At 47.9% G+C, this 27146-nt stretch overlaps 1 protein-coding gene across 1 annotated transcript; it reads right to left on the bottom strand.

The window, feature by feature from the left end:
* Window positions 1-149: 149 nt before the first annotated feature.
* DLX5 (distal-less homeobox 5) lies at window positions 150-2642 on the bottom strand. Its single transcript, XM_075417468.1, has 3 exons — window positions 2214-2642; window positions 1008-1192; window positions 150-843 (listed from the first exon to the last, which is right to left on the bottom strand). The coding sequence occupies exons 1-3, from the start codon at window positions 2566-2568 to the stop codon at window positions 517-519; spliced, it is 867 nt and encodes a 288-aa protein (XP_075273583.1). The 5' UTR covers window positions 2569-2642; the 3' UTR covers window positions 150-516.
* Window positions 2643-27146: the final 24504 nt, after the last annotated feature.

Here is a 27146-nt window from a genome sequence, read left to right as displayed (position 1 = left end):
ACGGCGACCGAATGCGAGCGCCCGGGATCGGGCCCCCCTCGAAATCCCTCATTCCTCGCTCGCGCTCCGCCACAGCAAATCGGCATTATAGCTTTCTTTTTCCCCTCTGACTAATAGAAGGAGGGGTAATTTGGAAACGGTTCTCGTGGTCGAAATAATTTTATTTTATTCAGAATATACAGTTTAATTCCTCTATCTACAATTATTTACAGGGTTAAAATAACATTGAAAAAAAGTCTCTGGAAAAGTTGAGGTCATAGATTTCAAGGCACCATTGATAGTGTCCACAGCTGAGCCAAAAAATGTCCGTATCGTATAAAAAAACGTTTCCTTTGAAATGCAATAAGTTACATGCACAAGCTTTACACATTTTAATCTTTTTGTCTGTTTCTTTTCCCTTTTAAAAATTCCCCGCACGCATTCCTTTCGTTATGATTCCTTAACAGTAAAACACAGGAGAGTCCAAGGAACAGCAACAACAACGACAAAAAAAAAAAAAAAAAAAAGGTCAGGCTCTTAATAAATTGTCCCAGAGGCCAGCGCTAACGGGTGCTGTAGGGAGCCGTGGGGCTGGAGGTGGGAGCTGATGGAGCTGGCAGCGGGGTACCAGGAAGCGGAGCTCTCCAGGTAGCTGGGTGCCGGGGACGGGTTGGAGTTTGGAGGGTGAGCGTGGGGATGGTGGCTGAGGGAGCGGGACGAGCCCTGAGGTTCCCAAACCGCGGGCGACTGCGGCGAGTTGCAGGCCATGGGGTCGCTGGAGCTGGGGCTGTGCTCCGGGGGCATCTCCCCGTTCTTCATGATCTTCTTGATCTTGGATCTTTTGTTCTGAAACCAGATTTTCACCTGGGGATGGGGGGGGGAAGCGGGAGAAGGGGAGGGAAACCGACACCGTTAGTGTCCGCCTGGCACCCGCTCCCCGCCGCCCGCCCGGCCCCTCCGCGGGGCCCGATCCGGCCCTTCCCTGGGGGGGGGGACCCGGGGGCTCCGGGCCGGGCCGATCGCGGTACCTGCGTCTGCGTCAGCCCCAGGGAGGCGGCCAGCTCGGCCCGCTCGGGCAGGGCGAGGTACTGGGTCTTCTGAAACCTCCTCTGCAACGCCGCCAGCTGAAAGCTGGAATAAATAGTCCGGGGTTTGCGCACTTTCTTTGGCTTGCCGTTCACCATCCTCACCTCGGGCTCCGCCACCTCCTTCTCTGCACGGGCGCAAGGGCGGGAGAGAGACAGACACAGACGTTAAGGCGAGGGACGCGGCTCCGCTTCGCGCCGCCGGCATCCCGCCCGCGGGACGGGACAGGCAAGGCAGCGGCGCCGGCCCGACGGGCCCCCACGGCTCCCCCCGGGGCTCCCGCCGCCGGCTCCCCGCGGAGAGGCGGGGAGGGGGGGGGGCACCGCTCCCCTCCGCGCCGGGCCTCGGCCACCCCCGGGCCTCCCCCGCCTCCCTCCGCGGAGGGCCCGCCGCGGGAGCGGGGAGGATCACCGGCGTCCCGCCGGGACCGACCCGCGGCACCGGCCGCTTCCCCCCGCCGCCTCCCCGGGAGCCGCCGCGCCCGCGCTCGTCCCCGCCGAGCCCCAGCCCCTTGGCTCGCCTACGGGCTGGCTTTATTTATTTTTTCCCCCGTCTTCTTCTTTCCCCCTCCCAAACCAAACCAAACTTACAAAGAAGCAAATGGAAAGCGCTAAAAACCGCGACGTTTTCTGGTGAAAAATCCCTCCCGGCTCCGCAGCCCCGCCGGGCCGGGCTCCCCCCCCTCCATCCCCTCCCCCGCCCCCCAGCACACGGGGAAGGAAACTTTCTTCGCCGCCGCGAACCGGAGTTTGAGACACGCGGCGAGGCTCGGCTGTTTCCCCCCCCTGTTCCGGGGGGGGGGGGGGGGAAAGAAGGAGGAGGGAGGCAGCCGTGGGGGCCCGGGAACAGCTGAGGGACGTTTGCTTCTCCCGAGACCTTAGTCCTAGGGTTCGTGGTTTGGATCGGGCGGGATGGTCAGAAAAACCGGACCCAGCTGACCTTTTTTTTTTTTCTAAATGTCTTTAATTTTCCTTTTCTTTCCCCCTCCTTTTAATTTTTTTTAAATGTCTTTAATTTTCCTTTCCCCCCTCCCCTTTTAATTTTTTTAATATATATAAATATATTTATTTCTCCCCGTGGCTGGGGGAAAGCCGCGTCCCCGCGGTCCGCGCCCTCCCAGCCTCCCGCCGCACGCCCCCGGCCCTCACCTGGCTGGCTGGCCGAGCTCTGTACGCGGTTGTAAGCCCCGCCGTACTGGTGGTAGGGGCTGGCGTAGCCGTAGTCTGCGTAGGCTTTGGCGGGATAGCTCCCGGCAGAGCCGCTCATGCCGTGGTACTGGTACTGGTAAGGGTTGAGCGCCTTGCCGTAGGACGCCGAGGTGGGCGAGCAGTAGCCGTGCGGGGCTCCCCCGGCCGGGCTGTAGTAGTCGGAATCCGTAGCCGAGGACTCGGGTAAAGTGGGAGATTCCTGGGACGGGTGGTGCATGGCCGCGGCCGTCTGGAAAGGAGCCTGGAAGTCGCCGGACCTGATGTTGGGGACCCTCCTGTCAAACACTCCCGTCATGGCTGGGGAGCTGGCGGCGGGGCTGCCCGGGTCTAGGCAGACATGGCTGGGGGAGGAGGCTGCGGCTCCGTCTGTCTCCGGCAGACTGCTGGCTGGGGCGCAGCATAGGCTTGGTTAAATCCTTAATTGCGCTCTTACGCACAGCAGGGTGGATCGGGTTCCATTGGCCAGAGCAATCGGGAGCAGCGACACCCTAACTCGTCCAACTAGTTTAGCACAACAAAGCTCCGGCTTAAAAAAAAAAAAAAAAAGCGGGGGGGGGGGGGGGGGGGGAAAGTCCCATTCAAGCCGTTTTAAAGTGAATACCGACGGCGATCTCCGAGCCGGCGAGCCGCGATCCGGAGGTTTCCGGCTCCCCCCCGCCTCCAGCCCCGGTGCCCGGGGGGCGGCATCCCCGCCGCTCCGGTTTGCCGCCCGGTCCTTCCCGGCTGCCCGGACGGCTCGGGAGCAGCGCACCGGGCGCTCCCGGTTCCCAGCGCGGTATCTGCTGGCGGTCACCATTCGCGTCCAGCCGGCGTCGTTTGCCCCGGGTCGTCCTCCCTCTCCGGGGGGGCCCTGTCCGGGACCTCCGCGTTAAATAGAAATAAACCAAAGCGCATTACAACCCCTCCCCCCCCCCAGTTTTGAATTTTAGTTACATCATTTCCTACGGTGGAGACCCCCGGGGCGGCCCGGAGCCAGGCGGGAGTCTCCCTGCCGTGGGGCCTCGGGGCACCCACCCCACGGGTTTCGCGCAAGGCGCCCGGGGGTGGCAGGGAGCCCGCGGGCGGAGAGCCCCCCCCGGCGCGCCCGCTCGGTCCCACGCGTGGGCTGTCCCCGGCGCGACGCTCACCGCCTGGTCCGGCTCCGGCCCAGGGTCAGAAGCCCGTCACGGGGGGAGCTCAGATCACCCTCACGCGTGGGCAGGACCACGGGGAGGCCGCCGCGGGGCTTCTCCGCTTGGCAGCCGTCGCAAGAGCCCGCTTCCCGGGCGACAGCCCCCCTAGAATGGCTGTCGCGGGGCGGGGGTGCCCCCGTAGCGTGTTCCCCCCCCGTGCAGGACCCCGACTGGCGGCACCCTCCTTCGCCAGCACCCGGTTTTCCGATGGGCTCCGCGGCCGGGCCGGGGCCGAGCGCGGGCTGGTGACCCCCGTCCCCGGTGATTTTACAGCAGCGTTGCAAAAAAATGGATCAGATTTTACTAGACGCTAAGGAAAACAAATAAAAGGCTGTTTTCAGTGACCTGGAGTTGTAGGTTTTTCTGAAGTTGTTTGCTCTCCAGATTTAGCCTGTTTGCTCACCGAAGATCCCCGAGCCAGCTGGGCAACACTTGTAACACAACCGTGCGTGTTGTACTTGAACTTATTGTTTGCTTTGGAAATATCCGCAGCTCGTATAAAATCACATTAAACAAATCCCTCAGCATTTCATTATAAAATCGCTTACTTAAATACATTGGAAATATCTCCCCCGCTCCCCACTCCCTACTTTTTTCTAAAGAGAGGAACCGGAGAGGGACGTCTGTTTACGACCGGGGAGGGGGGAAGTGAGTTTATTAGAGCTCCCGGTTTGCGTCCAGTCGGAAGGGACGGTAGAGAGGTTAAACAGACGAAGAGGGGGAAAGCCCGTTCGTGTCATAAATTCCAGGGCACCGCACTTCAACACGTCCGGGCAGGACGGTGCCGTCGGGGGGGAGCGGGCAGGCGAGGGCCGGGGCATCGCGCCCGCAGCCCGGCGGGTCCCGGCGAGCTGATCCCGCAGCGCACCGCGCAGGTCGGCGTCCCGCGGCGGAGAAAGTTCGCGCTTGTTTTATTCGGAGGCAAAGGAACAGGGGAGGGGGGGAATGAAAAAGTATCGATATTAAAAGGAAAAAGAAAAGAGGCAGAAATCCACCAGATCCAACCGCAAAACACCCAAGCTGATTTTTTCAACATTTATTTCCGCCCCCCCGCAGGCGCCCGCCGCCGCGGCGGTCCGCGCGGGATCCCCCGGGCCGAGGGCGCACAGATCCGGCGCTCCGCGGGCTTCCCGCCCCCCGCCCGGCCCGAACCCCGTTTTCCTGCCTTTCTGCCGTGTGTTTTTTTGTTTTTCCCCCGGCGGTTTTCATTGAACACATCCGGCGGGGAGCGAGCGTTCCGCGGGCAGCCGGGGTCTGTTTTCTATTTCACAATACCCTCATTGTTTACCGGCACATGCCCGCCGCGCGGCCCCGCGGCCCCCCCCGGGCCCCAGCCCCGTTAATCCGCGTTGGGGGGGGGGGGGGGGGGGGGGCACAAGGACCCGGCGCGGCGCCCGGCCGGGGGCGCGCAGTGCGCGGGGGCCGCCGCGCCCGCGGGCGCTTCGCAGAGGCGCGCGGCGGCCGTGCCCGTGACAACAGCGCCACGGCGTGGCCGCGCGGGGCCGCCGCGCTACCTGCGCTGGGCCCCCCCGTCCCTCCCCCGCCACCGCCACCGCCCCCCCCCCCCCCCCGCCGGGCCCAGACTGAGCGGCGGCGGCGGGCGCGGAGCCGGGCGGCCCCGCCAGCGCTGTCCCCGCAGGGCACGGGGACCGGGGCGCGGGAGCCGCCGGGCCGGACAAGGCGGCGATTGTTCCCGCCCGCGCCGGGGAGCCGCGGCCGACGGAGGCAGCGCCGAGGCAGCCAAACCAAGCCGGCCCCGCCGACCGAGCCGGCCCCGGCGCTAGGCCTGGCCCGGAGGCCGGGGGCGGGGGGGTCTGCGGGGGGCTCCCGGTCCGGGCCCCCTCGCTCGGCAGCGCCTTGGTCGCGGCCGCCGGGGGCGATGCTTCGGGCGAAGGCTCGCAGGCGTTCGGGCCGGACGGTGCAGTTTTTCAGGGGGAGTCTTTCGCTTGCTGGAGAAAATGTTCTCCTTTGGGCTCTGAGGGTTTGTTTTTTATTTTATTTTTTTTTTTTGGAAACTTTATTTCCATGGAAATCGCTGGCAAAGAATGAAAGGAATTTTTTTCCCCTTCTTTTAAAAAGAAACCCTAAACAGCCCTCCGCAGTGGAACCATGGATTAACTCTTGTTTTACAGTGTCAGAAAATGGTGATTTCCAGACAGCTTCAGCAGCCGCGGACTCTCCCGGCGCTCCAGGGCACCGCCTTGGGCTCAGGGCTTGCTTACCCGGGGAGTGTTCCAGGGTGAAGGGGCGAAGGGACTGGGAGTGGAGTCCTTCTGGTCGCACCTAACGCCAGGCAGAAGAAGTTACATCTGCTTTGGAGTAACAATCTTGTCCTATTCAGTCAAAGCTAGCAGGAGCCCAGCTGAGAGGGACAAGGATGTCCACAGGGCAGTGATAAAAGGGACAAAACGCAGGAAAGGATTTTGGGAAAGGACAGCTGGGAGCAGAGGAGGAGAAATAAACCCGATGGAAAACCCAGGGAAGAGTCTAGGACTTTTTGCTCGGATCTCGGTAGCTTTCTGCGGAGCCGCCAGCTCCGGGTACAGCTGGTTCAGGGAGAGGAAGATGGGCGTTTGTCCGCCTGGGCGTGACGTGCTCTGCTTTGGAGAACTGGTGTCCCTCCAAAAGCAAAGGAGGTTTGGTGTTCCTGTGAAGGTCGCCGTTCGTGTCGACGGAAGGACACACGTATGACCTTGGGCTCGAAGTGTGCCCAGTCTCTCAACTGCCGGGGCAGGCGTTGTTTTTGCCCTCCCGTCCTGAAGCGTTCGCTAGGCTCTGGTCGTCTCTCACCCCTGGAGCAGCCTTTTCCCTTCCTCTTCTCTTGCACATGCCCAGGAAGCACTGGCCCTGCAGTTAACGAAGCAAATCTGTCACTCCGGCGTTTCCGCGGCTGATGGACTCGCTGCCGGCGCTGGGCGCAGCCCCGGCTCCGCGGGCCTCGCTTCTCCGGCCTGTAAATTGCACTGCACAAAAAAACCGTGACGTACAATGTTGAGAATTAAAATTTGCCTTCTAGGGCAAGTTGTGGCTGTCTCTTTCGCTTGCCAAAGAGCTGACATGAGGAGCTTACACTTGCACCCATTTCCCCCAGATTGCACGGACGTGGCTGAAGGGAGGAGCCAGGGCTCCTTCTTGGCGCCAGCTGCAGCAGACAGAGCCAAAAGCGTGGGACGAGACGATGCTAAGAGATGCCTGGAGACACAAGGCTCCTGCCTGTAGCCCCCCTTCCCTCCTCTCTGGGGGTGCACCTGCCAGGGTCACTGAGGGGTTGCTTAGCTGTTTCTGGATGCGTCGCAACCTTCCCATTGCCTGGCAGGCACAGCCCAGCCACGGCCTGCCCCTCCAGAATGGGAAATACCCGATGAATTCACCCCTTCCCTTCCCTTTTGGAGCTCTGCCCACGTGAGCTCATGGGGCAGGTGGGGAGCTCCTGTTGTTCTTTGATTCAAGGGGTCGACGCGGACATGGCCAAACTTTATAGACAAGGAGATCTGCTCCGGGCTGGGCAGGACGTTTCAGGGAAAGCTCATCTTTTTTCCTGTTTCCAGCCCATGTACTTCCATCGTGGTGTGACGCAGGCCTCTTTCTGAGGTTATGGAGGTCAGCAGAGAAATATCATCAAAAAGCCAAGTCCTCCTGAGTTGTTCTTCTACTTGCCTGCTCCCCAGGTAGCTGGGTGTCATTATTCCAGGAGCTGTAGGTACTTTGACTAGTGTGAGGCCTGGTGGTTTCCAAGAAAGACAAGACACAAACCAGATGGAGCCACCTTCAGATCTGCAGTTTGGGTCGGTGGAGAGCTGCAAGATCACGGCTCCTCACACAGTTGCCTGAGGTTTCCACAACAGATGTTTGAGCACGGACCTGGAGCCCCATGGGCAAAACTGCTGCTGGAGGTGCTGCTCTGATGCAGAGCCTGAGCTAGCACCGCTGGAGAGCCAGGTGTAAAAGCTCTCTTTGCCAGAAACACTCGGAGACAATATTTGCCCTAGCTGCCTGCCTGGCTGTGGAGCCGTGGGGAGGGTGCTGCAGAGGTCTGGCATGGTGATCGATCAATCTGTGGTGGTGCCGGCATGCATGGAAGGGCCTCCAACCAAGAGCAGAGGAGGAAAGGACCTCAGTCGCGGTGGCAGGAGGGGCAGGAAGGAATGGCTTCAGGAAATCCAGCATCCTGGATGAGCGGGCAGCTGGGCTGGATGACTGTAATGATCTTTTCAGGCCTTAAAATTTATTACTGCAGCTTTTAGCTCTGAGTAGCCAAAGGCAGTTGCTCCTCAAGGAAGAGGGTTGATTCATCTTCAGTAGGGCTGTTCACTCTGCTTATTCTCTCCCACCTGTCACATCTCCTTCAGCCATAACTCACTTCTCGGCCTCTCAGACAGGAGCTGGGTCGCTGCCTCTCTGCGGGACTTCAGATGTGAGATAAGTCCCTTTGCATCCCAATGCCGCAGGAATGCTTTCCCAGAGCCCTGACATCCCTGTTAAAAGATGACCGGTCAAAGAATTTGAGGCGTAGCTCTTCGAGCCCTTTGGTGTGTGTTTTCAGCAGAGCAGGGCAGGGCAGGGCTGCTGGCGGAGGGGGCTCGGGGAAGCCCGCCCTCAACGCGGATTTTCCCCAACAAACCTTGGGAACTAACCTTGCAATTTTCCTGTTTCTCTTTCGATAAAGATCTAATACGTTGCTGTCCTACAGAAGTCAGCCAAACTTTCATGATTTAGGTCTTGAAGGATTTGCGGAAGATGGCAGCGTTAGGACAAACACTCCAAAACTCCTACTTGGCAAACGCTAAATTTAGTGCCAGGTTAGCATGCCTGTGCAGTCAGCTGGAATCAGGCAACGTTAAACCATACAGATCAATGCAGAAATTAAGCTGCTCGAGCAGTGAATACGAGAAGTGACGTTCAACAAGAGGCCCGGACATCTTGTAGGTTAAAGGTCAAAATAGCAAAAGCACATCTCTTGTGTCATGTGGTTCTGTCCTCATTACTTGCGTCACATGGTCCGCCTGGCCTCGCCTCTGAAGTTTATCAGTATGTGCTCACTGACAGCATGTACACTAGCTAGCAGTGGAGAATATCTATAAAATGACTTAATAACTCACATCTGTCATAAACCCCACTTCATGTTCAGGTCCTCAGTTATAGCTTAGCGTTATTATTATTATTTTTTAAATAAATGTATGCTAGACTTTCCCTGTGACTGCAGTTCCAGGGCTGTATTATTTTATTTCATCTTCTGCCCTAGCTTTTATGTCCTTCACTAAAATGTGCAGCGCCGTAATCCAAACTTGGTCTCCTAAAAGTTTCCCGTGCAGCACAGGGGATCCTTCTCCTCCTTCATCTTTCGCAATCCAGCCCGCAGTTGCAAGCAGCCCTGCAGGGAAGCTGGATGTCACTGGCTGCGTTGTCAGTGCCGTCTTTTCAAGGGGCTCTGTAAGGTCACCGTCATATTCATCGGTGCAGAGGAAAAGACTTTCCTTCTTTTTTTGGTCTCCATGTTTGAATTACATCTTTGTCCTTGAAGGAGGCCCTGCTGCAAGAAGCATCAAGATGCTCCACTTTAAGGTTCATTTTACATTCCTGCAAAGATCTTCATTTATTGGAAAAATGGAGGTTATTTTCTTCTTCAGCTCAGATTTCTTCATCACGATGTTCTCTAGTCAGTGACTGAAAAATAGCTCTTGGGGCTGTGTCATTAGTGCTTCTGTGAGCCTGCTAGTTCTTTTATTATTAGGAAAATGCCTTGGTTTGGGAATGGGAAATAAAAGAGACTCTAAGGCAGGCACGTATGTTGAGGCGAAGTACCATCTGGGTGAATACCTACAGAAGGCAAAGGATTTGCATTAAAGATCTTTAGCTGAAAATACATTTGGATGAGAAATAAGATGTGTTTTATCTTTTTCTCTTTCTTCTCCTTTCAAAAAGGGTAGGTTAACCTTTGGAAAAAAACCCAAAGGGTTATGGTGGCCTCTGCGTCACTTGTACTTTTTCATGAAGATGCCTCCCTTTCTAGGTGAGATCTTTGGGTCAAGCAGAGGATGAATGAATGAAGCAGACATGACCTAATTAGGTTGTACGGCTTGTGCTGTGCAGGAAATCAGAGCAAATAATGGCTGTGGTTCCTTCTGGCCTTTGAATCTGTATATTGTCAGTAATCTTTTTGTCAGTTTCAAAAAAAATTTCACTTTTTTTTCTCACGTGCTGCCAGATAAAGTCCTCATAGTTAAAGTGCCGTCATCCTGATTTCAGAATCCCTCTTTGTTAGAAATGGTGGGCACCGGAAGATGCCTGGATTTGGGCTTGGGACTCTTCATCACCCGAAGTTGACCCTAGAGCTCTTTACAACAAGGTGTGCGTGGTTGCCTCTTCCTTTTCCCTGATCTCCACATGGAACCACCACCAACATGATCCAGGTCCTGCTAAAACAAACAGAAAGGGTCTCCGTTGGCTTCAGTGGGGATAGATGGACGTTTTGTCTGCCCTCGCTCCCTCTCCTGGTTCAACACCTGGAACCACAGAGCTTCTGCCTTAGCCTACCCGTTTCGGCACCCGTGCTTTAGAGGCTCTCGCCTGCTCTCTTTCTTCTCCATCCCACTTTGCTGGAGGATTCTGCTGTGATGAGCTGGACATGAAATCTTGTCTTCCTCTGCCGCTTGTTACTGATTTTAGGCAGATCAGAAATCCTTGTTATGCTTGCTCTTACTCTTTGCCTCAACGTGCTTCCAGTCTGGAGGAGGTACGGGTGGACTGGGGAGCAGAGAAAGCCATCGCCCCGAAGCCAGTCCTCGGCCTTTTTGCTGTGTTATACAAGAGATGACAATTATCCTCTTGGCTTTGGAAAAGAAACCAGATAAAATGCAGAGATTGTGAAGGGAGGCAGTCACATTACAACAATTCTGGGCAGCAGAATAATAATTGTGGATGGAGTGAAAGGATGGTACAGTGCGATCCAGAGGCACACTGGTGCCAGTGCGAGTCTTTCCAGCCACTGTCAAAAGAACTTTATGCAGCCCTTTGTGTGCTTACACATCGGGATAGAAAAGACAAAATCTTCCACAGCTCGAAGTGGCCAGGACATCGTCAGTGTTATCTGACACAGGATTTCAGGGGAGATGACTTTGGGTGTTTGCAGGCAGAGTTTGGACTGAGGATCTCTATCGAAATCTGGTTCTTCTTTTGGTGGAATCGTAAGTGATGGAGAGCGGCTGCAGCTCGGATGGACCAGAGCTCCTTGTTGAGGGCTTCACATTTAATCTTTTCCCACTAGGACTTCAGAAAGTAATAAAGTTAAAAAAAAAAAAGTGGCAATCACATATTTATGCACATTTCATTTTTATAACTGTAATATTATAGTGCTGTTTACTCAACCAAAATAAGCCTGGTGCTCTCGGCAAATACTGACAATTTGTGTGCTCCGAATGTATTCTTTGCAAAGCAGACTTTACATGCCACAGATGAAAATGCTTCAGCCTCATTTAAATAGGAAATAAAAGGGATTGCATTACTCTATTTCTTTGCAAGCTGAAAAAAGATAAATAAAAGGCATTGTCCTCTTTCAGAGTTCAGATTTCTTTTTCTTCAAATGAAGTTGCAGTGGTTAGATTTACAAAACCTCTATTCTTTTTTTTCTTTTTTCCACAGATCTGCAAATTTCCTATCTTGAAAGTGTTTGCAGAGTCAAAAAGAAAACAATAGAAAAACAAATCTTCAAGCCAGAAGTTCCAAGCTGGCATGAAAAATGGCAAGAACAAGATCTTAACACTTTTTAATACCAGTGTAACCACGAGATTACTTGTAAATTCCTTTTCTCTGAAATTCTGTATTTTAGTTATCAGGGCAAAACAGAGCGTGGGGCAGAAAAGACAGTTCTAAAGATTTCCTCGGACTGTTTAGACTATAATAGAAACACATAGACCAACTTATTATTGCATTTTACATTTTGGCATTTTCGCAAACTTCCATAATTATGTCACTTTAGTGCATTAAAACAAACAGAAAGGAAATAGAAAATACTTCTTCTACAGCTGTGTTTACTACCTGAAATGTGTTTTTTTCTCAACCAGGCAACCACTCTGAGATAAGAGGTTTCCCTGCTGTGTGACACAGCATAATCAGAAGCACGCGCAGCACCCACCTGGAGTATTCCAACGTACAAGAGTAGTGGAAAATTAAAGCAATAGAATGGAAAAGTCAATAGCTTTTTCCAGTGAGACACATTTGACGTAGTAATAGACTTACTTTTTAAATATATGGATGTACAGAAGATCTTGGAGAGTTCCTTTGACTGAAAATCCTGTTTATACAGGGAAAAAAAGAATATTCAACCTTCCTTGAAGAAATCAAAAGTTTAATTGAATGGCTTTAAAACATAACTCCATTTTGCCATAACACGAAACATAATTTTTCACTTTCTTTACAACTCTGTGGAGCATATTTTACACAAATGAAAGCCTGATGAGCTATTTCTAGTCAAATGGAAATATTTTGTAAAAATTGCAAATATAAAAAAAATGTTATTCAGTTGAAATCAGCAGCACCCTCAGAGACTTCCTGAGGAGTTTTAATCTACTTGAATATCTATTTAGAAATGAATTTATTTTTTTCCTACGACCATTTCTATAGCAGAAATAAGTTGCAAAATCCTTGCAGAAAAATATCTTTCCCTTGAAACCAGCAATATTGCTTTCCAATTTTCAGCCATCACTGATATGAGGTAACCGCTTTTCAAAAAGTCCAGGCATTTTAGGTAGGATTTTATTTCACTGGAAAGTCTGATGAATCTTTTAAAAACTTGTTTTGAATGATCACTCAGTAATTATTCTGAAGGTTGTAGCAATAAGGAAGTTTGACAAATTTTTCAGGTCATTTAAAACATACATTTTTCTTCACCTGAAATTAAATATTTTACTTCAGCTTTGAGTGTTTATTTAAGGTCTTTGGTTCTGTATAAAGGAAATGAAAGAAATTTTGTCATCACAGAATGAAAATACGTTGCAAAGCATCGCCATGGACTTTTTAGGCTTCCATACTATTTTGTCTTTTTTTTTTCAGTATGGACAGTTGAAGATATAAACCCCTCAAATCAAGGCATGGAATATTTTTGAGAAACCAAATTTACAGTTTTTGTTAAAAGACAACTTTGGCTGAAAAAAGTAATCAGAAACTACTTTGTTGTTTAAATTGAGCACTGGCAAATGGAGCGTCAGCCCCTACAGCAGATAGGCACTCAGAAAAATTGTTCTCATCAAGCTGACGTTTCAGGTAACCTTTTTTGTCCTGTTTGAGGGTTCTACCCATGAACATTGGACACAACCTGGTCGATAAGCTTCATTAACATGGTCTTGCTCAGCTAAAGCCACCTAAAATCCAGGTCTCAAGTCTAGGCCTGCACTCTCAGCTTCCATCACTGAGGTGGAGAATGATGGATGTGTCTTCAGGAGGGGTCACTCTCTCCTAGGAGAGACATCGTGAGACATCTGTGTGGCTACATACCTGATCTGTTGCTTCTACGAAGAGTCCTGTCAAACCCAAGTATTTAGGATACTAGTGGATGCTAATGACAGCACTGCAAGCTGTATTAATTTGAATCGTCAGGAGCACTTTCCGGACCATCTATAATACAGTCTGAGTATTTAGCACTGTAACTGCACGAAACCCGGGGGATCCACCAAGAAACCAGCAGACAAAGGTGGTTTTGCTTTGCGTGCGCATATGCCATGAGTGTAATGTTTGACTGTACAAACTGCGAGGCAACCGGAGCATCCCCTGGCACCCCTGCCACGCCAAGCGCTATGGACGGGTGTTTGAACACAGGGACAAGGGTAGCGTGGTCACAGGAGAAGCTGAAGTCGGAGGGCTCCAAACAGGAGTGATACTCCCTTTTAATAATGAAGGCAATTAAACCTCAGACACCATGGTAAAGATCATGCCAAATTCATTACCACCAGTAAATCAAGTCAAAAGCATTTTGGAGTCGGGCTCCACTGGTGCCAGAGGAGGTTTACCATGGGCTTTCCCAGAAGCCAAATCAGGTCAGCACTGAGCCTTTGCAAATTCCCAGCCTACTGTGATGAGCTGTACATTAGTCGTTGGACGGGATGGGGATAGGAGCCACCAGCTGAACTTTTGTGTCTGTGTGCTGCAGCAGATGAGGCTGGCAGAACCCTCTCTCAGCCTTTGCTATGTCCTCTGCAGCACTTGGCCTTAAAGAGGACTTTTAGAAGTATTTAGAAATAGTTCTGATTGTGAGATAGGTTAGCAAACCCTACGCCGCAGAATTAATACGGTAAATGCAAAGTATTACTGAAGCCTGGGAGGTCCGTGCCTGACGCGGCAGCGCTAGCCAGTTCACCTCCGTGGTGGGCTGGCCCCAGCCAGCAGCTAAGCACCCATGCTGCCCCTCGCTCGCTCTCCCCACCCACTGGGGCCGTGGGAGACACAGGAAGAGCAGAAGCAAGAAGGGTCCTGGGTCAAGATAAAGGCGGTTTTGTAGGCGACGGAAAGAGAAAAAACCAGAAAGCAAAGCAAAGGCAGCCACTCACCACGTCCCAGAGGCAGACCAATGCCCAGCCAGTCACTGGCTTGGAAGCCAGCCCCCCGTTTCTCCTCCTTCTCCCTCTGCCTCTGATTTTGTTGTCGAACATGACGTTACATGGCAGGGAGGTGAACAGTTACAAAATACAGAAGCTTCTTCAAGAGGTGTAGGAATTTCTAGGCACTTTTGTAACCATTAAAAAGTAGAAAAAAAGATCCAGGATAGATGGATTTGTCCTACCTGAGATGCCTAGAGAACCTTTTCTTTAGGATGGTGTGACAGGCACGGGGAGGAGGGCTTCCTCAAGGAGGATAACCAAGTGAGAGGTGTTTCCTTTTTCCTTCTCTCAAAACAGAGATGACCGTTAATTTAAGCTAACAATGCAACGAACCTTCCCATTCCATTTCAGAAGACACATGGAGTTATGACTACTTAAAAACCACTCTTTGCAACACAAAAGCACCCTTTCCCTCACAGAGGTATTTATAGAGGAAATTAACACAACTTCTTGATAAATCTGTTGGATTAGAAAGTGATGCGGCTGGAAAACTCAGTTTCCCTTTTTAGCTGTTTGATCATTTCTGTCATAACAAACATTGTCCCCAAATTGTGGCACCCTTTCCTCTCACAATTTCTTGAGTGGTGCTGGAACACACTCCGATATGATTCCCTTTCATTTCTGACACCGTTATGTCATTTTATGGATTTGCGCTGACAGCATTTCATTTCAACTTCATTATAGCATCTCAACTGACTTTCCGCACTCAGCACACCGAGAGAGTTTTGTGGTGCTACTACACTAAGAACAGTTATAATGCAAAATAACCCTGCTGAAGAGTAATTATTATGCATGAACATCATCAGGTTTTCTTGCTGAAATTTTCAGCTGTTGCAAAGTTTGATATTTTATTTCTTTTAAAAACAGCCAAGAGATTCAAGGTATAGGTAAAGCTACGCCAAGGCTGGAGAATGGAGAGCCTGGTGGGTGCACAGCCTGCCATGATGGCTAGCAAATGTGGGCACAGCACTCACCAGGAGTCAGGAGTCAGTCCGTTGTCTTCAGCTCCTCAGAAGTGCCTGAGCTGAGCTGGGCAGCAAGGTGCCCAGGTGCCTCAACTCCCGTCACAAGCAGCAGAACAAACCAAAGCAGGTTTGATCCATCGGTATTGGACCCGTCTCTCAAGATGCGATGAGATTTTGTTGGGATGTGACAGTCACAACTGCTGAGGGAGCCTAGAGAAGTGAATTAGCCTCGCTGCCTAACTTTTAGGCACTTAAAGTTAGGAGAGCCTAGTTGCACCCAGAGGAGTAAAAAAAGGCAACTGGAGAAAGATACCATGGCAGAAAAACCAACAACATGCCCCCTCCCAAATCTTCAATGCATCTCTTCTCTAAGCGAGGGAAGATCTGCAAGGTCATGCACAACTACATAAAAAATTAAAGAATATTAAGGTAGTGGCATCTCCAAATACAGCAAACCTTGGTTTTATCAAAATGTACGATATTCAGAAGGTCTTAATTCACCTCCCTTATGAAAGTGTTCTAACACAGACATTAATTACATCATCAACCACTTTTTTTTTTTTTAATTGGAACATTTGTATTGGTGAGGCTATCCAGGGCATGCTTACGAAGTGAGACAGGTCAGTATTTTTGCTGTCACTTTCAAATCAGTGATCTTCTCCCATAGTTACTTCGTTTGGTACAACAAGCAGAGTCAGTCATTTCTTCCTGATCCTTTGCAGGAGTGGGAATTTTCTAGTCTCTGTAGAATGTAAATGCTTTACTAACCTTGATAACATTTTTCCTCAGGTGAAACGAGATAATGAATAGCATTACCTCCCTGTCTGAGATGGAAAAATGAGACAGAGGAGACTTGCTGGAGTCCAGATTCAAGTCAGCTCTTCAGGTTCCCACATCCATCCTACCAGCGTGCATGCCACTGTCTCCACCTGTCTGTGGATGTCTTCAGGCAGATAGAAATCAGGGCTCTATTTTCTTCTCCTTTACATTTTATGTACGTTTGACGGCGTCATGCTAATAATGAAGTAGTAGGTTGCCTGAAAATACCATGTACCTGAAAGCGCTTTTAGTCAGCTAAATCCTCAGTTAAATGTGCCAGCAAGCCCTGGCTGCGTGGGACAGGGAGCAGGAGTGAGAGGAATCAGGTGGGAAAGCAGTGAGCTGGGAATACAGCTTTTCAAGGCAGCGGTGGCATGTTTCTTATTTTGTATTTACAGCTCAGCTGACGTGAATCAAAAGAGTTACCCGAGGGCAATTCTAAATTGTCTTATTCTGATGAGAAGTCTCAGGTAAATGTGAAAGTCTGGAAGCGTAACACTGGGAGCTCGGGAGCCTGAGCCCAGTCTCGGCTGAGTAGGGCAGAGTCTCCTCCGCGTGCTTCGGGGAGTCAGCAGCAGCAGGGTGTAGGACACGAGTGTGGGGTGGTGTGTGGGACACAGGTGTGTCACCTGTAGCCTGGCTGGTGAATAGCGCTAGGCTTATATTTTGTCACACAACTATTTTTTTATAAGGGATGACATTGGAATATTATTAAGTTAAATTCTGCACTGCTGATGGCTTGTGTATTTGCAAGTGGATTTATCTGTAAAACGGCAGGTGATGCTGCTGTGATCCTTAAACGTGCCCCATGTGTCTCACAGCCCAGAGGAAACCGCTGCAGTACATAGCGGGCCCGCTGGGCATCCATCTGCTTGTCTCGTGGAAGGGTCTGGTGATCTAGAGAGCCACAGGCATCCTTAGTTACAAGGTCTCTCTACGTACGCATATGTCTCATGTCCAAACATGGAAACAGCCACAGTTTCTACCCATAGTTGTGGATACCCCATCACTGGAAGTGCTCAAGGTCAGGTTGGATGGGACTTTGAGCAACGTGGTGTAGTGAAAGATGTCCCTGCCCACAGCAGGCGGTTTGGACTAGATGATCATTTGAGGTCCCTTCCAACCCAAACTGTTCCACGGTTCTGTGATTCCTCCTTGTGCAAGAGTCTCCCAGGCCAGAAAGGGGTTTTGGCATTTCTGTGAGCAAGCAGAAGTACGAGCCACTCTCCTCACAGCTCCCTTAGGCATTGCAAGGGAAGAACGTCATTTATCACAGCATCATCTCAGGTTATTCCCCAGCTAGTAAAGCTTGAGCACAGAAAGACTCATGAGATGGAGTGCGTCCTTTCCAATCCAAGCCCACGCCTTTCAGCTGCCTCAGCCCAAGACAGATGTGCTGTGCCCAGCCTCCAGAAAACCTGATTCATGGCTTCATCCACAGCCCATTGCCAGCAAGCAAAAGATTTCCATTGACTTCACTCAGTCTTGTGGCCGGCCCCTGGGACTCAAAACACATTGCAAAAAGCCAGTTCTCTGCTGAATCTGTCAAGGGTCTCCTGTGTTGTTAGAGCCAGCGGAGCCTTGCTGGTTGCTGCCAGGAGGAATTTGGCCCTACGTGCCATTTCCATCGCGGATGTCGCAAGCTGACTTCACCCTCCGTTCATCTGGTGCTTCTTCTTTAGCTTGGGAAATGATCTGTTATTGAGAATGTAGCTTTTTAGATATCAAAGTCTGTTTACATTCATTAAGTTCATGAAACGATGGTTAAAAATAAAACCTAAAATGACGTCTCTTGAGTTTTTGTTGAAAAAAAATAATGTCAGACTTTCTGGAAAACCCTACCTCTGGGATGACTGCCAAGAGTTTGCTTCTCTATTGCTACCATATTTTGACCTCAAATGGAACTTTCTAATTACATCACAAATATTATTATATCATGCAAATTAGGAAGCTGTTAACATAGCCCAGGATAAAATAGCTGAAAAATAACAGGCTACAGCCAATAATCATTACTCTCTGAAGGTCTAAAAAGTTTGGAAGTATAAATCCTCAATCCTGTCTCTTTGAGTACTGGAGAGCAGATTACCTCACAGCAAAGCAAGCTGGTTACTTAAAGAAGCTGGCTGATCCATGAGACATTATTTCTGTGCTCTTCTGTTGGCATCTTTTGTAATAGTTTATTAAGAATGATTTGCATCCTGTTGAGTAAGCTGTGTTTGTATAACACCATTGGCACTATATTAGCGGAGACCAAGGGTATTCTGGCTAGTTAGTCACAGCTATCAAATGCTTGGAACTTAATTTTCGCTCTTTTCTGGCTAGGCGTCTTTAACAAGTATTTTGCTGCAGGGTAGAAAAAGTCCTAAATAGTCAACAGCATTGTTTGCAGGACTGGACATGCATTTGCAGCCAGATGAATATGCTTGATGTGCTCTGGCGGTGGAAACACAATGACATCTACTGGCCAATGCCGATGGCCGTAGGAGTGCATGCAGAATACAGCGCAGATTTGACTCCACGAGGAAAAGGGATGTCATCCTTCTGAGAGGTGGGATGATAAATTGGAAGAATGTCTGCAGATATCTCAAGTAATACAATGGAAATTGCAAAATAGAAAATATATGGTATTTTACTTGGGTACTGCTTGTTTATTCTTAGTTGGAAAACAAACAAACAAACAAACAAACAGGCAAAACGGTGGCCAAATCCTCTGATGGTGCTAAGCTTCCCTATTGTCTTCAGTACCGGCTGCCAGATGAAAAAATGAGTTAAAGCAAGTTGCACTGGGTGTAACCAACTGAAATCCACAAACGAGATCCAAAATGCACAAACGTGCCTTCTCTGCTGTTGAAAAAGAGATACATGTAAGCAGGGGTTTCTGCCATCCTGAAATGACACAGTCCTGATTTCTGCACTGCACTGCTGTTAGTGCATTTTTCTCTTAACACGATGCAATCTCTGTAAGTCTTGTGCAGAAAATTATACCTAATCAACCCCAAATGCACGGTGTTCCAGCAGTAAGGTATTTCTCTTGCAAATAGTATTATTAAAAAGAGATAAAGGAGGCAATCAAAACATGTCTGTTTCTGAAAATGTGAATGCTAACGATAGCAGAGAGAATACATTTCCTTCCAGCTCACACTTCTTGTGCTCAAAGTGTATGCTTTTGAAATCCCTTGTCTTCCATCAGCTCTGCTCTTATAGTTTTTAGTTCTGTTGCCTCAACAAGATGATGCACTTCAGCAGAACCAGCACCTCTGAAAATCATCATACTTACTTTCTAAAATGGGTAGGCTGGGCCAATTTATTCAGTGAGCTGCACGGGTTTGGAAATGTTACACACCTAGAGTACCAGCCTAGCATCCAGAAGAGGAATGTACTGTGCAGAAAGGAAGGCTTTGGCTCCTGTTCATGGAAGCAAATCAATCCAGACCTAAGAGATACAGCATGGACTAGATCCAGTCCAGGGATCTAGGGTCCAGGCTTCTTGGTGGTGAGAAGGAAATCTAGGCTGTCCAAAAATGGTGAATATTGTGCAGGGAAGTAAGAGCAGCAAATATGAGCAATGCATTGGTATAAAGCTCTGCATTAAAAACAGCCACCCTAATCCATGGAGACTTGAGTACTGTTGCATGTGGATTTCAGTGGGAGTCAAGAATGTGCTCAAAGTGGAGCATCATCTTGTAGGCTCTGGTTATAACACAAGCCAAAGCTCTCTGCAGTTCTGCGTGTTACTCTCTTGCTTAGTTTTCATCCCTTACAGAGTAGAGGGAATGTGAGCAAAGGGGTAGGGATTTGACCCTAATGTCACAACCCCACTGCTCCACAATGGGCTTTTCACAGGGCTGTTTGCAAGGAGGAAAAGAAAAGGGGAGGAGGTAAGAAGGAAGAGACAGAAGGAGAAAAGGCAAAACAGAGAAAAGAAAAAAATGAGGTGTTACTAGTTCAGTCAGTGATTATACAGATCTAAAAATCATCTTCCTCACAGCAATAAAACAGAAATCTGTGACAAAAATGATCCGATAGTCAAAATATTACAGAAAGTTCTTAGCAGACCATGTACAGCACATGTATCCTCCTGCACATCGGATTTAGACATCCCCTGCAGGGGATGCAGGGATGCTAGCAATGGGACAACTGTGGGCTGGATTTCCCTCCTCAAATAATTTCAGAGCGTCAGAATTGGCATTTGATTCCTGACTGGCAGCATTGAGGAGGCAGGACAGAACAGGAATGCGTGTATCTGCGAAGCTGCTTGTTTGGATATGACATCCTGGGTTTTGGTTCTGAATGGCTATATTGTATCGAGATCAAGAAAAAATCAAGAGCAAGAACATGTCTTCCATGTTTTCTGACATGTGTAATTTCTTTAAAGAGAGCTATTATGGGATGTGAGCTTTCATGTTAAACACAGTGACACCTAATAACAAATAAATCCGATGCAGATTTCTGGGCTGCTGTCCTATGTTACCACACCATCCATGACTTCTGCAAGTGGTCATGTATGTTAGTGGTCTTCTTACTGCAGGAACCAGCTCGATGCGGCCTGAAGACTGTAAGTGTGATGCTCATGTCCCTGTTCAGTGCTAATAGAAACCTTCTGCCTTTTATTCTGGCAGGTGGGTGCGCTCGTGTATGTGTCTACAGGTGTGTTCCACAATAATTCTGGGTAATAACCAAACACTCTCCGGAATCCATTCAGTTACTGTCTTCCCTCATTTGACTTATACTTACATTTCCCATGAGCTTGGTTACGTAGGAACTGTTGAGACAAAAATATTTGTTCAGATAATAAAGGGTGGGCTTTTTTTTCATCCAGACCCCCAAAATCTGCTGACTCTCTTGACCAGCAAGAAGACAGCTAGTGTAAACCTTTGCTGCCCCTCTGAAAAGCATTGCATTGCCTGGGTTATTTGTTTAAAGGGACACTGTGACGTCAAACTGGGACCTAAATTTAGTAATTGTAAACACAGTTTTTTTTAACAAACTGAAGACTTGTGGAGATATTTCGATGTTTATCATTTCCAGTGGATACAGAGAATTTTTGGTATATCTTTATTACAAATAAACATCTTCCACTTGGCCAATGCATCCCAGACAATGCAGCCTTATGCTCGTGCATGGGAGCCAGGGAGAGAAAATGATGAGAAATTCAGTATTTAAACCCGAAATGAACCAACACATTTTGTTTGTCTGAGTTGGGAGAATTAGGAAATACAGAAAGGAAGTTAAATACTTGAAAAATGTTTATAAAGTCTCAGAAAATAAAGGTGGGAGGGTTAAGCACCCTAGTTAAAAACACAGATGGAAGAATGTGTGTCCTCAGGTGTGCCAGGTCACTGCTATTGCCAGTTAAACAGAGAGGGGAAGGGCTTTCACATCAATTCTTGCTTCCTTGTTTTCAATACAGAAGTCTACTTGCCTACACGGATGCATAAAGATGTGTCTCCTTCACATACATGTGTGTAGAAACGAACCAGAGAGCTTTGCACACGCAGAGCTGCAGTCTCCGTCTGACACATTTCGCGAGCGAGCTGGCGTTATTCACCTTCGGGTGCTCACTTTGAGGCATCCTGGAAGAATCTGCATTTTAGGGGCACACAGCCTGTGCCATCTTTAGGTCACTTAACTCGGACGCCAGAAGTGATGAACGCTTGGTTTCCAGCCTTACAGCAGCTTCCGTGAAGCCCAAAGACCGAACTCCTCTGGGACAGGCAAAACTGGACACAGGAACCCCCTGGGCGAGGGGTGAAGCCAGGAGAGGGGGGTGAGGGTGCTGAGGCTGCTCTGCTCTTGCTCTGACCTCCTGTTGGCCCTGGGTAAATTTCTTCATTTTCTTTAGCAAGCAGGCAAAAAAGGAGACACTTACCCACTGAGGAAGGGATGATTACTAGGTAGTGAATGAGCAAATTGTGAAATGGGTAAACAGCATAGCCATGCCAATTATTCTTAGTAGCTTTTAGTCCTTATCTCCTTTTAAACATGACTTTTCACCCTGTGGCAATGCTTAGCTGCCTTCCCCTGGTCCTGCAGCGTGGCACAGTGCTGAGATTTGACTTACCACCATCTGGAGGTGAGATGGATGGAGTACAAAACTTGTATTTTGCTAAGTGACCAAACACAAACAGTCGTCTTTGACTCCTTCTCTACCCTGAAAAGACCTGCCGGAGAATGGAATAGGACGCATATAAAATATTCTTAAACTTGTGAGCATCTCCTGGTAGGTGGTGTTCATATGACTTTTGAATGTTTCAGCATATCTTTAGTTCACTTTGATTCTTTTGAGGTTATATGGGTGGTTAGTGGCAGAACTGTACAAATACAGTCTTCACAGCTCAGCAATCCTTGGATCCAGATTTGGAGTTCAATGTGGGTGGCATAGGAGTAAATGCCAATAAGAAGGCTAGGACAGGGCTGCTACTTACAGAAATGAAATGACTCAGTATAGAGCCTTTGCAAACCACAATTAAAGAGACAGAAGAATATTTTGTAACTACTAAAGCGTAAGGGGGAAACCTCATTTTTTTTTTTGTAATGCTGTTTTATTGTCCTTCTTTAATGAATGCTTTAATCTTGCTTTAAGACATATTTCTGTTAGTTAATGCCACTCAGACACAATCAGTACCTTTTAAGTCTTTTGCTGCTAGGAGCATTCGCAACTCTGGCGCGGGAGCATCTTTCAGTTCATTTGACGGTTAGGACTTCAAACCTCAATAAGTGCATGTTCCCTTTGTCGAGAGAGCCTCTGCAGTGTATACAGAAAGATTTAATAAACTTCCCATATACTTTAGATTGGTTTTGTATGGGTAACTTTTCACAGGATGACAAGGTATCATCCAAAAAGTTTTAATTTATTACAGCCGTTATGCTGACACAGTGTGCATTAATACAAAGTTGTGCAAACCTCAAAGGCGATATAAGATATTGGCTAAAGCACTGAACTGAGACCCAGGAAAGTCTGAAGTTACTGTCCCATGTCTGCCATGGTCTTACTGAATGCTGGCTTTGCAGGATGTCTCAGTTTCTCAAGTTTCCCATCTGTTGAATGGAGATGGAGTACTTGCAGGCAATCTTGATGTAGCTGAAGGCACATTTTGAAATGCAAGCAGGCACAGCAATCGATAAGTGTCAAGCACACACGCGCAGGGTAGAGTTTATATTGTGGGAAGTACTGGGATGTGTTACCAGAAAGGAAAAAAAAAAAAATCACCATATTAAAAACCTCAAAAAAATCTGATTACAAAGTAAAACAGAGAAATATGGTTTTGGTACATTACCTAGACCGCTACAATAACAAAACAGCTTTGTTTGCATTTATGCATATGTGTGTGTGTATGTATGGGCATACATGTGTGTGCTTGGAGGGGCACGTGGGTGTATGTATATGTATATACAGATATATAAAAATGCATATATATGCACACACTACCGGTGTGGCATATCTGTGGCATATCTTTTCTTTTGCTTGTACAACAGCACATGTGTCACACAGGCAACAGCTGAGCAGGAATCGAAAGCGTTTACTGAGAGCAATAAAAGGGATTTATGTTCTAGAATCAGAAAAGCAAATTTCAACTTCGTTTTACACTTTCTTTAATCAATCTGTAGTGTTAAATATTTCTGAACTGGCTGTTTACCGCATTTCAGTCACCTAAGTTTGGTCAGCTGAAGAGCTGAGCTCTGGATCAGACCATAACATAGACATATTTCATGGGATTCATACCTTCAGATTTCTCTGTGGTATTAATGAAAAAACAAGAATCAAAAATTGCTATAAGCAGTTCCACAAGGAGGGAGGAATGACCCCAGATTTGCAACGTGAGCTGTCCTGCAACCATTGTCCTGACGGAGTTTTCAAGATGGTCATCACATCCCGATGGATTTCAGAGCATATTAAATGTGGTCCTTACTGGGGGGGGTGTGAAAAGAAGGGGTATTATCTGAAGACCTGCTAGACCAACTGACTTCAGACCTGCATGGATAATGTTGCCCCTGGCTCTGATGAGGTGTAACAATTTTCAAAACATGTCGGAGATGCCTGTGGATTTTAGAGCACTTTGAAATCCAGGTCTTAAATGAGAAGTTTTGCTCCCAGGGCATAACTTTGAAAACAGAGTGCAGGAAGACAGTAAATGAGTCTCAGCAAAGCCCTCTGGAAGCTGTGAAGAGCTCAATTTTGATATATGAAGCTGAACAACAGAAGGGATACAATTCTTGTCCTTTTGAAGAATTTCTGACGTATTGATCGCCTACAGTACAGCTCATGGTATGCTTGTGCTCCTCTATGCATAAAAAATAAAAAATGATCCCTCAAACACAGTAAGACTTGCCAGATATTAATGTTGGGATATTTTTAAAAGGTGGGTTTCATTTTGGGTATCCATTTCTTAAACAACCTGACATTTGAAATGCAAACTGTACCCTAAACCTGGACGGGATTCCTCAATTTGTCAACTTGATGCAGCAAATGTGAATTTTAGAGCTCACGGAAAAATCAGCTGTCCTACAGAATGCTGTTTTCACCATAACCTCCAGAAGAACATCATCGCACCATTATGCTGTCAAGACTCGTTGTCAAGGATTTCAAACTATACATGATTTTTTCTACCTTCTCAATTAGTGTAAAAATGTTACAGTTTATATACGGTGGAAAAAACCAAAATAGGAGAATCAATGACTCTGTGGCACTTTGTAGTTGCTATCTGCTATCAGTGGAAAGTCTCCAACTTTTTTCTTTTGAAGAGACTGTGACCATCCTACAATCTAACATGTTAGACTGAAACAGTTGATAATTTTTTTCCTACAGCTTGCTTTTGCAACTGAAGGGCTTGGTGCTTTCTGCAGCGCCTGGAGCTGCTTCTGCTCCACAGCATACAAGAACAAATTATCATTCAACATTTCAGTATAAAGTCAAATCTTAAAGAAGTAAAAAACCAGAAGCCACTTTCACAAATCAGCAAGGAGCTGGTGATCGCTAACTTACTTGCTTTTCAGGCTAACAATTATTCCTGTGGCACCTTGTAAATAACTTTTGTTTTGGTTTAGGAGAGGTGCAAAGCAGTAATTCACAAAGCAAACAGCGATAAACTCATTATTAAAAACCATATTTCACAGACATGATCATTTCAATACTAAGAAATGCAGCATGTCTTTTGATCGCTACCGACCCTGCCTGCAGGTGGTTTGGGAAGGGGGCGGAGGGAGGAATTGATGAACAGTGATAGCGCTGTTGGATGAAACAGGTTCAAGGAACCTCGAGCATTTGTGTTAAAGCTACCTTTTTTTCATGTGGTATCCTATAGTTTCATCCTGAATCTCAACCATTAATATGTGATGTTCTATCAAGAAACCACAAAGGAAAAGCATGCCCACTGAGAAATGTAATCCCAAGTACTACCAGATCCAGTGAATAATAAAGCCAGGACCAGTAACTATCCAGATACTGCCAAGCCTGCAGCGTGGTGCTGAATTTCGGGGTAGGGAACACAACAAAACAGACATGAACAGTTACAGAGCTACATGGTTTCATGTCAGATTTGTTTTCCTGCTTGATTACAGAATCCGGATAGAGACAAGAGATGCCTCTCTGGCGCTTCACATCAAATGTGATGCCAAGCGTTTTAATGCAAGGCCAGTTAGGTATCCCAGTCCTTGGCCAGCATGTTAAATAGTCCTGGACAGAGTGGATGCATTCAGAGGGCTACCAAAGGGCTAGGAAGAGCCTGAGATGGGAAATGTGCTTGGCTGATAGCATGTTGTTTATGCCAAAATGATGAACGACGTTGGATTACATGTGCTTCATTTTAAACAGCAGACAAGGATCTGGATTCGTTAAACTAACAGTTTTATAGCAAAGCCTTGAACCTGAAAACCCCTAGCCTCTGAAGAAGGTGAAAGGAGAAATCCAAACACCCTCGAAGGATGACAAAATTCATGTTTGGCTTCGCATTTTGTGGCTCAGCTCTGACTTCTGCTCTGAACCGTGCGGCAGATTCTGGGTGCTCGGAGCTGCACCTTGCATAGTCAAAGCAGCCAACGGCTTTGTTTCTCTCCCGGTGGGAGGGTACGGGCCCTCACACGCTGTGACCCACAGGGCTCATGCTCCACTTGTGGCAGGTAGTCTGTCATCTACATGTCTTAAAAAACAGAGAAGGGATTTCCAACTGATCTGAGACTGGTTTACTCGGTGGAGGGAGGCAGAAAGAGAAAGTGTATTCTTCTCCCAGTCCCCTTTGCCACAGTAGTGCTGCCAAAACTGAAGCAGCCACACAGAGAGCTGAGGAAACCTTTAAAACTTAATTAGGGAAGAAAGCAAACAAAATAATACTATAGTGTGTTTACTTAGAGCTGCAATGCTGCCAGAGAAACCACATAGCTTGCATTTATAAGCTATGCTTTTCATATAAAACATATTTAATTAAGACAGGAGACAGGACAACAAGCTTTCTTCTAACTTCATTTAAACACATGTTTATGTTGTGTTTTAAATTCCCCTTGGGTTAATGTGAAGCTGGGCTAAAAGCTTAAAAGTGATGTAGCCTAGCTGGTTTTTTTCCCAGAGTTTAGACTTTAGGGCCTGACGGTGTGTCATCTGGAGCTCCCAGGATCCGTGGACGCCGTTGCTCAGAAGGGACTCGCTCGTGCTCCCCTCCTGACGCTCCGAGGCTGAGCTGCTGTTTTGCATTCACACACATGTGGTCTTTGCTGGAGCTTTTCAAGATATTAATTTATTTAGTTTGGCCATCTTCTCCCTTGTTCTGTTTCCCCCCTCTGTTACTACCATCAACATAACAATTTCTGTGCTCTTTTTCTGTTCTTTGGGAAGGAATTTTAATGGATTTGTGGAAGCATCTTTGCATGGCTTTAAGTTTTACAATAACTTATGAAGTAGACCAGGAAAACAAAGCTCTACCCATGAACAGGGCACATTTTATATTATACTTGAAATAACAAAACATGCTCTTTCAAACTGTACTGATGTGAATTAAGAGGAGGACATTGCATCTTTTGTAGAATTTTAATGCGATTGAACAGAACCGCACATGTGGCAGAATAACCAAGTGGATTAGTAGTGTATTTACCAAAAAGACTGTTCATAAAAGGAGAAGACATGCAGTGACTTGAAATGTGGACATTTTCAATTTCTGTTCGAATTTTCAAAAGTAAAAAAATGGTTTTGTAATTTAGGCACTCTTTGGGGTGTTTACTTTGAATGTTGAAGACAATAATAGCTTCAGGACAAAAAAGATTTCCAGCTCATGGTGTGATTTGGCACCACTGCCTGTAAATGAAGGTGCAAGATTTTCCCCCTAAAAATATCTTGCCTGT

This window comes from Opisthocomus hoazin, chromosome 4 (genome assembly GCF_030867145.1).
Source record: "Opisthocomus hoazin isolate bOpiHoa1 chromosome 4, bOpiHoa1.hap1, whole genome shotgun sequence".
Classification (NCBI taxonomy): domain Eukaryota; kingdom Metazoa; phylum Chordata; class Aves; order Opisthocomiformes; family Opisthocomidae; genus Opisthocomus; species Opisthocomus hoazin.
This window is presented reverse-complemented; position numbering and strand designations above follow the sequence as displayed.